The following is a 12,150-nucleotide window of genomic DNA, read 5'->3' on the forward strand; positions in this document are numbered from 1 at the left end:
ATGTTTCTTCAGGATGTTTAAGTGTGCTTAAAAATGGCTTTGCCTGAAGTTTATGATGCACAGCAATGTTCTGGATGTCTAGAATCTTCTTGTTGGCAACAGCATTGCAGCCTCCTTTCCACACTGGCCACATTTCCAGTTCTCTCCTGTCCTGTCCTGTCCAGACATTGTTCACTCTCAGGAACACTCAACACACTGGAGGAACTCAGCAGGTCGGGCAGCATCCATGAAAACGATCAGTCAACATTTCAGGCTGGAACCCTTCACGAGGACTGAAGAGGGAAGGGGCAGAGGCCCTAAAAAGGTGGGGGGGGTAAGGGTGGGAAGGAGAAGGCCGGTAGGTTCCAGGTGAAAAACCAGTAAGGGGAAAGATAAAGGGGTGGGGGAGGGGAAGCAGGGAGATGATAGGCAGGAAAGGTGAAGAAAGAATAGGGGAAATGCAATGGGTAGTAGGAGGAGGTGGAACCGTGAGGGAAGTGATAGGCAGCTGGGGGAGGAGGCAGAGTGACAGGGATAGGGGAAGAGAGGGGGAGGGAGGGAATTACCGGAAGTTGGAGAATTCTATGCTTATACCAAGGGGCTGGAGATTACCTAGACGGTATATGAGGTGTTGCTCCTCCAACCTGAGTTTAGCCTCATCATGGCAGTAGATACATCTGATATATATGGACATATCTGAATGGGAATGGGAAGCAGAGTTGAAGTGGGTGGCTACTGGGAGATCCTGTCGTGGCAAAACGGTCCCCCAATCTGCGTCAGGTTTCACCGATGTAGAGGAGGCCGCACCAGATGCAATAGAGGACCCCAACAGAGGCAACACTTCACTTGTGACCCCACAACTAAGCACATCTTTCCCTCTCCACCCCCCACAGGGATTGATCCCTCCATGACTCCCTGGTCCACACGTCCCTCCCCATGGATCTCCCACTTAGCACTTATCCCTGTAAGCGCAAGTGCTACACCTGTCCCTACACCTCCTCTCTTGCCACCATTCAGGGCCCCAAAAAGTCCTTCCAAGTGAGACAACACTTCACTTGTGAGTCTGTTGGGGTCATCTATTGCATCCGGTGCTCCCGGTGCGGCCTCCTCTACATCGGTGAAACCCGAGGCAGATTGGGGGACCGCTTCGTCAAGCACCTCCGCTCCATCCAACACAACGGACAGGATCTCCCGGTTACCACCCACGTCAGCTCTGCTTCCCACTCCCATTCAGATATGTCCATACACAGCCTCCTCTCCTACCATGATGAGGCTAAACTCAGGTTGGAGGAGCAACACCTCATATACCATCTAGGTAGTCTCCAGCCCCTTGGTATGAACATAGAATTCTCCAACTTCCAGTAATTCTCTCCTCCTCCCTTCCCCTATCCCAATTTCACTCTGCCCCCTCCCCCAGCTGCCTATCACCTCCCTCATGGTTCCACCTCCTTCTACTACCCATTGTGTTTTTCCCTATTCCTTCTTCACCTTTCCTGCCTATCCTGTCAGGTTCTGTCAGGTTTCAGCAGGACTCAAGTGCAGACCAATGAATATTATTTCACCAGGGTTATTAGGGAGAACAAAGGAGCACAGTCTTTCAAAAACAGAAGGCAGGCACAAATCCAAAATGGCAGGCTGAGGTCTTATCCAGAAAAGACAGTCAGGCAAGGGCAGACAATCCAGAGCACACAGGCAAAAAATCAGGTCCAAGAGCAGGCAAAGTCCAAAACACAGAATCAGGCAAAATCAGTTGGCAGAAGTCATAATGACAGGCTGGAACAAAACAGGTCACACTGGGACAAACTGTCAGAGAATGCTAGTCAAGGTAGGGTTTAAATGGACGGGGTAATGAGTGAAAATTAGAAACAAGTAGGTGCAAATGAGGAGACAAGCAGGTAGTTGGAGGAAGTCCAAAAAAGGAAAGGGGCTGGGCCAGAACCCACGTGGCCAGGTGAAAGAAAACAGAAGTTAAAGACTGTCATGATCCAGAGCTACCTGCAGAGGTCCTTCGACCCAGTGTTCAGGCCGGATCCTTAACACTATCCCCTCCCTGCTTCCCCTCCCCCACCCCTTTATCTTTCCCCTTACTGGTTTTTCACCTGGAACCTACCAGCCTTCTCCTTCCCACCCTCCCCCCACCTTTTTTATAGGGCCTCTACCCCTTCCCTCTTCAGTCCTGATGAAAGGTTCTGGCCCGAAACATTGACTCATCATTTCCATGGATGCTGCCTGACCTGCTGTGTTCCTTCAGCGTGTTGAGTGTTGCTTTGACCCCAGCATCTGCAGATTATTTTGTGTTTATTGTTCACTCTCAAAAACCTCTCTTCGTCATCATTTCATATACTGAGACATCTTGCACGTCTTGAGCTCAACAATTTATCCACCACATCCTTGTTCTTTCTCACCTTGCACATGGTTACTGGCTACCATTTCCCCAGGCTGCCATTTCCCTAAACAGGGGTAGACTGTGCTTTCACTGGCTGCCACTTCCCCAGGTAGGCATGTTTGTTACCAATGAGTATCAGTAGTCGATGCTGTCACAGCAGTGACTGATTCAATGATTAGAGCGAAGGTCAGACCACATGAGTACACAACCGCTTGATATGCAGAATGCCATCCTACTGAAGAGGTCACAATTTGATATTTTCACCTTTCAGTCTGCTACAAGAGAAAAAGAGGAATTTCTTCTTTTTGCTGGATTTTTCGAGGCAACCATGATTGATCCATCAGTCCAGTCACGGCTTCTCACCTTTGAAGTGTCCATAGGTAGGAACTTGCTGCCTTTCATAGCTACAACGAGCCAGTATTTCCATCAAAATATGTTTGTCATGTCTTTTAATTTTGTAAGTGATATATTAGGTAACTTCAGTGATACAAGAAGAATGAAGAACTTGTCTCCTTAAACAAATGAAGTTCAGCGGAACCTTAGGCCTAAACAATGTCACAAAGCATTTACAAGATCAAATTTAAATCATGTTGTTTGAATTGAATTGAATTGAATTGATTTTATTACTTACATCCTTCAGATACACGAGGAGTAAAAACCTCTACGTCTCCGTCTAAATGTGCAATGTGCAATTTATGGTAATTTAATAGTATGTACAACAGGACAGTCATGTGAGATCCTCGGCGATGTGTATGCTGAGGAATTTAAGGCTGTTCACCCTCTCAACACCATGGGCGGTATTGGTGGCAGTGTCTGAGTCATGTATGTTTAAAATATTAGGATAAAGATTAGTTATTTATCTGTCTATTTACAAAGTATTTATTGAGATTCAGCATGAAAGAGGCCCTTTTGGCCCTTTGAGCCGTGCCTCCCAGCAATCCCCCGATTTAGTCTTAGTCTAATCACGGGATAAATTACAATGACCAATTAACTTACCGACCAGTATGTCTTTGGAAGAAACACACAAGGAGAACGTGCAAACTCCTTACAGACAGCGGCAGGAATTGAACCTGGATCACTGTTACTTTACAGCGTTGTGTGAACCATTATGCTACTAGGCACTGCTACACTAGTATGCTCACTACTACACTACTGTATCTTGTGTCTGATTGAGGAGGCAGAGCAGTAGCAGATTGAATTTAATCCTGATATGTGTAAGGTGACCTAAAAAAACTGAAAGAGTTATACAACGTTATGAGGGGCATAGACAGGATAAATAGCAGGAAGATTTCCCCATGACACATGTGTTGAAAATGAGTTGGCATTTGTGTAGGGTGAAGGATTCAAGGTTTCGAGGTGTTCTAAAGAAGAACATTTTAACCTAGAGGACAGTAGGTATCTGAGTGGTAGAGGCCGGTATTCTTATAATACTGATGAAGGATTTCTGTGAAAGTCAACATTTGAATCCATAAGCTGATGTCAGGATGACCAGGAATCATATTATAGTATCTCAACCCAAACCCCGCAACATCTCTTTCCCTCTGAATGATACTAAACTCAATGAGGCACTCTATTGCTTTCTTTTTAGCATGCTGTTTAACATATTCTCCTTAAGAAGCAATATTACAAGTTCCTCACTGACTGCCATTGTACAACTGGCAACTGCAGTCCTTCACCTGCCTGGTATCCATTTTATAATGCTTTGCTCCACAGACCATCCTTTACCTGTCAGGTATCCATTTTATAATGCTCTATGCCATTATCTATGGCTGTCCTGGTGGTAATGCAGGGATTTCACACCTATTGCTATTGGTGATATTGATTAGGTCAAGAACAGGGTGTTTCAAAATTCATTATTACCTGATAATTAGTACGTAGAGTCTGAGTTGGACAATGCACACACCAGGGGTGTGTGGAAACAGCCACTTTTTAATCAGGGCGGCGATCAAGATTTTGAAGGTAGAGTTTCGCAGCAGTTTTTCTGACTTGAGGAGCAACCAATCACAAGACGGATTCATTTGAAAAGGTCAATAAGAATACTTCAAGTGCAAGCAAAGCGGCCATTATTGGAGTGTGCCAGTCTTTAGAGTAGCTTTGGCTCGTAAAGCTGAGGCAACATCAGGTTTGGGTGCGATATTTTGACTTGTAAGTTACTCTCTCTCTGTTCTTATTTGTTCACTCCTCATCTATTAGTGCATCCAATAGTGAGAATGGCTCCAGGGGCAGTGCTCTGCACTGTGTGTGGGATGTCGGAAGTCTGGCAGACCTCCAGTTTCCCAGATAAACACATCAGCGTCACATGCCCCGAACTGCAGCTCCTGAGAGAATGTGTTTAGGAACTGGATCTGTAGATTGATGACCTTTGACTTGTACGGGAGGATGAGGAGTTGATAGACAGGAGGTACAAGGAGGTATGTACTCCTGGCTTGCAGGAGACAGGTAACTGGGTGACTGTCAGGAGAAGGAGGGCAAATGCACAGTCAGTTCAGAGTATGCCTGTGGGGCGGGGGGAGAGGTTCAGCTTCATGGATCACTGAGATCTCTTCTGGGGAAGGTATGATCCATACAAAAGGGAAGGGTTATACTTGAACCTGAGGGAGTCCAATATCCTTGCGGACAGGTGGCTAGAATTGTTTGGATGGATTTCAACTAATTTGGCAGGGGGATGCGAATCGGAGTGATAGTGCTGAAAATGAGGTGGTTGGTTTAGAAATAGAGGTAATGCGTAGTGAGACACCTCGCAAAGAGAGGCTGATGACAGGGCAAAATTGCAGTCAACAGGATGTGTTGCAACATAAAAGGCAAAAAAAATTGAAAAGGGTGGATGGAGGACCGAAGGATGGTGCTGGATTCAAAGAGTGGGAAATTTCTAGAATGAGATTATTTTTAGAGCAGCTGGTGGTTGAGCACACCAGGGGATCAGGTATTCTAGATTGGGGATTGTGCAATGAACCAGAATTGATTAGAGGGCTCAAGATAAAAGAACCCTTGGGGGAAAGTGATCATAATATGATCGAATTCACCTTGAAATTTGAAAAAGAGAAGCTAAAGTCAGATGTATCAGTGTTAGAGTGGACTAAAGTAAAGGGAGTTACAGAGGCATGAGAGAGGAGTTGGCTGGAATTGATTGGAAAAGAACACTAGCAGGGATGAAGGTAGAACAACAATGGCTGAAATTTCTGGAAGCAACTCAGAAGGCACAGGATGCAATATATACATTCCAAAGAGGAAGAAATATTCTAAAGGCAAGATGACACAATCATGGCTAACAATGGAAGTCAAAGCCAAAGAGAGGGCATATAATAGAGCAAAAATTAGTGGGAAGTAAGGGGATTGGGAAATTTTTAAATACTAACAATAGAGTATAAAAAAATTAATTAAGAATGTAAAAATGGAATATGAAAGTAAGTTAGCCAATAACATTAAAGAAGATACCAAAAGTTTCTTCAGATACATAAAAGTATAAAAGAGAGGCAAGAGTGGATATCAGACCACTGGAAAACAATGCTGGAGAGGTAGTAATGGGGGACAATGAAATGGCAGATGAACTGAAGAAGTAGTTTGCATCAGTCTTCACTGCGGAAGACATTAGCAGTATGGTGGAAGCTCCAGGTGTCAGAGATCATGAAGTGTGTGAAAGTACCATTACTAGAGAAAATGTTCTTGGGAAACTGAAAGGTCTGAAGGTAGATAAGTTACCTGGATCAGATGGTGTTCACCCCAGGGTTCTCAAAGAGGTGGCTGAAGAGATTGTGGAGGTATTAGTGATGATCTTTCAAGAATCACTAGATTCTGTAAAGGTTTTGGAAGACTGGAAAACAGCAAATGTCACTCTATTCTTCAAGAAGGGTGAAAGACAGAATAAAGGAAATTGTAGGCCAGTTAGTCTGACCCCAGTGGTTGGGAAGATGTTGGAGTCGATTATTAAGAATGTGGTTACTGGGTACTTGGAGGCACATGATAAAATAGACTGTAATCAGAATGGGTTCCTCAAGAGAAAATATTGCTTTACAAATCTGTAGGAATTCTTTGAAGAAATAACAAGCAGGATAGACAATCAGTTGATGTTGTGTACTTGGATTTTCAGAAGGCTTTTGACAAGGTGCCACAAATGAGGCTACCCATGGTATTACAGGAAAGATTCTAGCATAGATAAAGCAGTGGCTGATTGGCAAGAGGCAAAGGGTGGGAATAAAGGGAGCCTTTCCTGCTTGGCTGCCAGTGATACGTGGTGTTCCACAAGGGACTGTGTTGGGAATGCTTCTTTTACGTTTTATGTCAACGATTTGCATGATGGAATTGATGGCTTTGTTGCAAAGTTTGCAGATGTTACAAAGATAGGTGGAGGGGCAGGTAGTTTTGAGAAAATAAGGAGGCTACAGAAGGACTTGTATTAGGAGAATGGGCAAAGAAGCAGCAGATGGAATACAGTGTCAGGAAGTGTATGACCATGCACTTTGGTAGAAGAAATGAAAGTATTGACTATTTTCTAAATGGAAAGAAAATACAAAAATCTGAGGTGCAAAGGGATTTGGGAGGCCTTGTGCAGGATTCCTAAAGGTTAATTTGCAGGATGAGTCTGTGCTGAGGAAAGCAAATACAATGTTAGCTTTCATTTCAAGAGCAATATAAAAGCAAGGATGCAATGGTGAGACTTTATAAAGCACTGGTGAGCCTTCACTGAGAGGATTGTGAGCACTTTATTGCACTATGGTACACTATTATCATTAGTATTTTTACACTATTATAGAACATAGAACATAGAAAATCTACAACACATTACAGGCTCTTTGGCCCAAAATGTTGTGCTGACTAAGTAACCTATACTAAAAACTACTCAGCATTTCCCTACCACAGAACCCTCTATCTTTCTAAGCTCCTAAGTACCTATCCAAGAGTCCCTTATTGACCCTAGTGTGTCCGCCTCTACCAGTGCGCCCATCACTCTCTGTATGAAAAGCATACCTCTGACATCTCCTCTGTACCTACTTCCAAGCACCTTAAAATCTCGCCCCCTTATATTAGTCATTTCAGCCCTGGGAAAAAGCCTCTGGCTATCCACATGATCAGTTCCTCTCATCATCTAATACACCTCTATCAGGTCACCTCTCATCCTCCATCGTTCCCAGGAGAAAAGGCCAAGTTCACCCAACCTATTTTCGTAAGGGACGTTCTCCAATTACTAGACACTAGAATAATACAGCACAGTACAGGCCCTTTGGCCCTCGATGTTGTGCCAACCCATATATTCCTTAAAAAAAAAGTACTAAACCCACACTACCCTGTAACCCTCTATTTTTCTTTCATCCATGTGCCTGTCCAAGAGGCTCTTAAATACCCCTAATGTTTTAGCCTCCACCACCATCCATGGCAAGTCATTCCAGGCACCCACGACCCTCTGTGTAAAAAAAACTTACCCCTGATGTCTTCCCTAAACTTCCCTCCCTTAACTTTGTATATATGTCCTCTGGTGTTTGCTATTCGTGCCCTGGGAAACAGGTACTGACAATCCACCCTGTCTATGCCTCTCGTAATCTTGTAGACCTCTATCAAGTCTCCTCTCATCCTTCTAAGCTCCGAAAGAAAAGTCCCAGCTCTGCTAACCTTGCCTCATAAGACTTGTTTTCCAATCCAGGCAACATCCTCTGCACCCTCTCCACAGCTTCCACATCCTTCCTATAATGAGGTGACCAGAACTGAACACAATATTCTAAGTGAAGTGTCACCAGAGATTTGTAGAGTTGCAACATGACCTCTCTCCTCTTGAACTCAATCCCCCTATTAATGAAGCCTAGCATCCCATAGGCCTTCTTAGCTACCCTATCAACCTGTGCAGCGACCTTGAGGGATGTATAAATTTGAACACCAAGGCCCCTCTGTTCATCCACACTCTTAAGTAACCGACCATTCATCCTGTACTCAGCCTTCTGGTTTTTCCTTCCAAAATGCATCACCTCACACGTATCCAGATTGAACTCCATCTGCCACTTTTCTGCCCAACTCTGCATCCTGTCTATATCCTCCTGTAACCTTCGACAACCTACAGCTCCATCCACAACTCCTCCAATCTTTGTGTCATCCACAAACTTACTCACCCATCCTTCCGCCTCTTCATCCAGGTCATTTATAAAAATCACAAAGAGCAGGGGTCCTAGGACAGATCCTTGCAGCACTCCACTAGTCACTGACCTCCAGGTAGAATACTTTCCTTCCACTACTACCTTCTGCTTTCTTCCTTTAAGCCAATTTTTAATCCAAACAGCCAAGGTTCCACTGATCCCATGCCTCATGACTTTCTGAATGAGTCTCTCATGGGGGACCTTGTCAAATGCCTTACTAAAATCCATGTAGACCACATCTACTGCCCTACCCTCATCAATTTCTTTTGTTACCTCTTCAAAAAACTCAATTAGTCTCCTGAGGCACGACCTTCCCTTCACAAAGCCATGTTGACATTCCTTGAGTAGACTGTACTTCTCTAAATGCTTGTAGTTCCTAATCTTAAGAATCCTTTCCAATAGTTTGCAGGCCACCGACGTAAGACTTACCAGTCTATAGCTCCCAGGATTCTCCCTATTACCCTTTTTAAACAAGGTTACTACATTTACCATTCTCCAATCCTCCAGCACCTCCCCTGCAGCCAAAGAGGATTCAAAGATCATAGCTACTGCTCCAGCGATCTCCTCTCTCACTTCCACAGCAACCTGGGGTGTATCACATCCGGCCCTGGGGACTTATCAATCTTGATGTTTTTAAGAAGATCCAACACTTCTTCCTTCTTAATCTCCACATTGTCCAGCACACAGGCCTGTTCTATTTCGACTTCACCCTGATCAAGTCCCTTTTCACTTGTGAATACTGAAGCAAAGTATTCACTTAGGACCTCTCCAACCTCCTCCACCTCCAGGCACATGTTGCCTTCTTTATCCTTTAACAGCCCCACCTTCATTCTTGTTATACTTCTGTTCTTCACATATGCATAGAACGCCTTGGGGTTCTCCTTAATCCTACATGCCAAGGCCTTCTCATGCCCCTTTCGAGCTCTCCTAAGTCCTTTCTTAATCTCCTTCCTGGCTACCCTATATTTCTCATAAGCCCCTCCTGCTTCCTGCTTCTTATATCTAACATATGCTTCCTTCTTCCTCTTGACGAGTTGCCTCACTTGTTTTGTCAGCCACGGTTCCCTTTTCCTACCATCTTTTCCTTGTCTCAGTGGGACAAACCTATCCTGAACCCAGCACAAGTGGTCCCTAAACTTCCTCCACATTACTTCTGTGCTTTCACCCTTAAACATCTGTTTCCAATTTACTCTTGCTCATTTTGCCTCATCCCCTCATAGTTAGCCCTTCCCCAGTTAAGCACTTCCCCATTTTGTCTGTTTTTATCCTTTTCCATAGCTATGCTGAAGCTAAGGGAGTTGTGGTCACTCTCACCAAAATGCTCCCCCACCAAGAGGTCTGCCACCCGACCAGGTTCATTACCCAGAACTAGATCCAGTATGGCCTCTCCTCTCATCGACCTGTCCACATACTGTGTCAGGAATCCTCCTTGAGAACACCTGACAAAGTCAACCCTATCTATCCCCCTTGCATTCAGGAGGTGCCAGTCAATATGAGAGAAGTTGAAATCACCCATAACTACAACCCTGTATCTCCTGCACCATTCTAAAACCTGCCTGCTTATCTGCTCCTTGGTATCCCGAGGGCTATTTGGGGGCCTATAGACTACTCCCACCACAGTGATTGATCCCTTCCTATTTCTGACTTCCACCCACACCGACTCAGTGGACACTCCCTCTGCAGTGTCCTCCCTTTCTATAGCCATGATATTATCCCTGACCAGTAATGCTACTCCCCCCACCCTTTTCTACCTTCCATCCTATTCCTTTTAAAATACCTAAACCCCAGCCAAAACCCCATCAGCCAATCCTGCCCTTCCTCCAGTCAAGTTTCAATAACGGCCACAACATGGATCAGTTCCACGTACTGATCCGTGCTCCAAGTTCATCCCCTTTATTTCTAATACTCTTAGCATTGAAATAGACACATTTCAACCCCTCTAACTGGCTACATTTATGTTTTATCCCCGGCCTGTCCTTCCTCACCAACTCAGAATACATGGCATCATGCCCTTTTCCTTCTACCCTAATCTCTGCGCTCATGTTGTGATTCCCACCCTCCTGCCAAACTAGTTTAAACCCTCCCCAACTGTTCTAGCAGACCAGCCCACCAGGATATTGGTCCCTTTCCAGTTCAGGTGCAGCCCGTCCTTTTTGTACAGGTCAGACCTTCCCCAGAAGAGATCCCAATGATCCAGAAATCTGAACCCCTGCACCCTGCACCAACTCGTCTGCCATGCATTCATTTGCCATAACTTCCTGTTCCTACCCTCTCTGTCTCATGGCATAGGCAGCAATTCTGAGATTACCACCCTTGAGGTCCTGCTTTTTAACTTCTTTCCTGACTCCCTTTATTCCTTCTTCAGGACCTCATCCCTACTCCTATCTACATCATTGGTCCCCACATGGAGCATGACGTCTGGTTGCTCACCCTCTCTCCTGAGAATACAGAGTACTCAATCCAAGATATCGCAGATCCTGGCACCAGGGAGGCAACAGACCATCCGGGATTCTCGATCTCTCCCATAGAAACTCTTATCTGTCCGCCTAACTATCGAATCCCCTATCACTACTGCTCTCCTCTTTTCCCTCCTTCCCTCCTGAGCTGACGGTCCAGTCTCAGTGCCAGAGACACAACCACTACTACTTGTCCCTGGTAGGTTGTCCCCACCAACAGTATCCAAAATACTATAGTTATTATTGATGGGAACGGCCACAGGGATGGTCTGCTCGTTCTGTCTATTCCCCTTCCCTCTCCTGACAGTCACTCAGTTACCTGTCTCCTGACTTTTAGGGGTGACTGTTTCCCTGAAACTCTGATCTATTACTGCCTCTGCCTCCTGAATGATCCAAAGTTCATCCAGGCAACATCCTTGTAAACCTCCTCTGCACTCTCTCTATAGTATCCACATTCTTCCTGTAGTGAGGTGACCAGAACTGAACAGAATACTTCAAGTGGGGACTAACTAAGGTCTTATATAGCCGTAACATTATCTCATGGCTCTTGAAATCTATCCCATGATTGATGAATGTCAACACACCATACGCCTTCTTAACAACAATGTCAACTTATGCAGCAGCTTTAAGTCCCCAAGATATCTCTGATCTTCCACACTGCTAAGAGTCTTATTGCATTCTGACTTCAGATTTGACCTACCAAGATGAACCACTTCACACTTATCAGAGGTGAACTCCATCTGCCACTTCTCAGTCCAGTTCCGCATTCTATTGATGTCTTGCTGTAACCTCTGACAACCCTCCACACTATCCACAACACCCCCAATCTTTGTGTCATCAGCAAATTTACTAACCCATCCCTCCACTTCTTCATGCAGGTCATTTATAAAACTCACAAGGAGAGGACCCAGAACAGATCCCTAAGGCACACCACTGGTCACCGACCTCCATGCACAATATGACCCATCTACAACCACTCTTTGCCTTCTGTGGGCAAGCCAATTCCTGATCCACAAAGCAAGGTCTCCTTGAATTTCCTGACTCCTTACTTTATGAACGATCCTTGCATGGGAAACCTTATCAATTGCCTTACTGAAATCCATTTACACTAAATCCACTGTCAAAGGCTTTCTCCTGGGCCAAGCTGACCAGTCTGACATCCACTGCCCTGTTCTGCACGTAGGCGTGGTGTCCCTCAACAGCATGAGCC

General features: G+C 45.0%; 1 protein-coding gene across 4 annotated transcripts in view; it reads left to right on the forward strand.

Moving 5' to 3' along the window:
• Positions 1-12,150, forward strand: part of fer1l4 (fer-1 like family member 4) — a 353,096-nt gene that overhangs the window by 105,749 nt on the left and 235,197 nt on the right. For all 4 annotated transcript variants that reach the window (XM_072244965.1, XM_072244971.1, XM_072244979.1 and 1 more), the window contains exon 16: positions 2,637-2,745. In XM_072244965.1, coding sequence (XP_072101066.1) covers positions 2,637-2,745 — 109 coding nt within the window. The remainder of the gene's footprint in view (positions 1-2,636; positions 2,746-12,150) is intronic.

Source organism: Mobula birostris, chromosome 2 (assembly GCF_030028105.1).
Source record: "Mobula birostris isolate sMobBir1 chromosome 2, sMobBir1.hap1, whole genome shotgun sequence".
In the NCBI taxonomy this organism is placed as follows: domain Eukaryota; kingdom Metazoa; phylum Chordata; class Chondrichthyes; order Myliobatiformes; family Myliobatidae; genus Mobula; species Mobula birostris.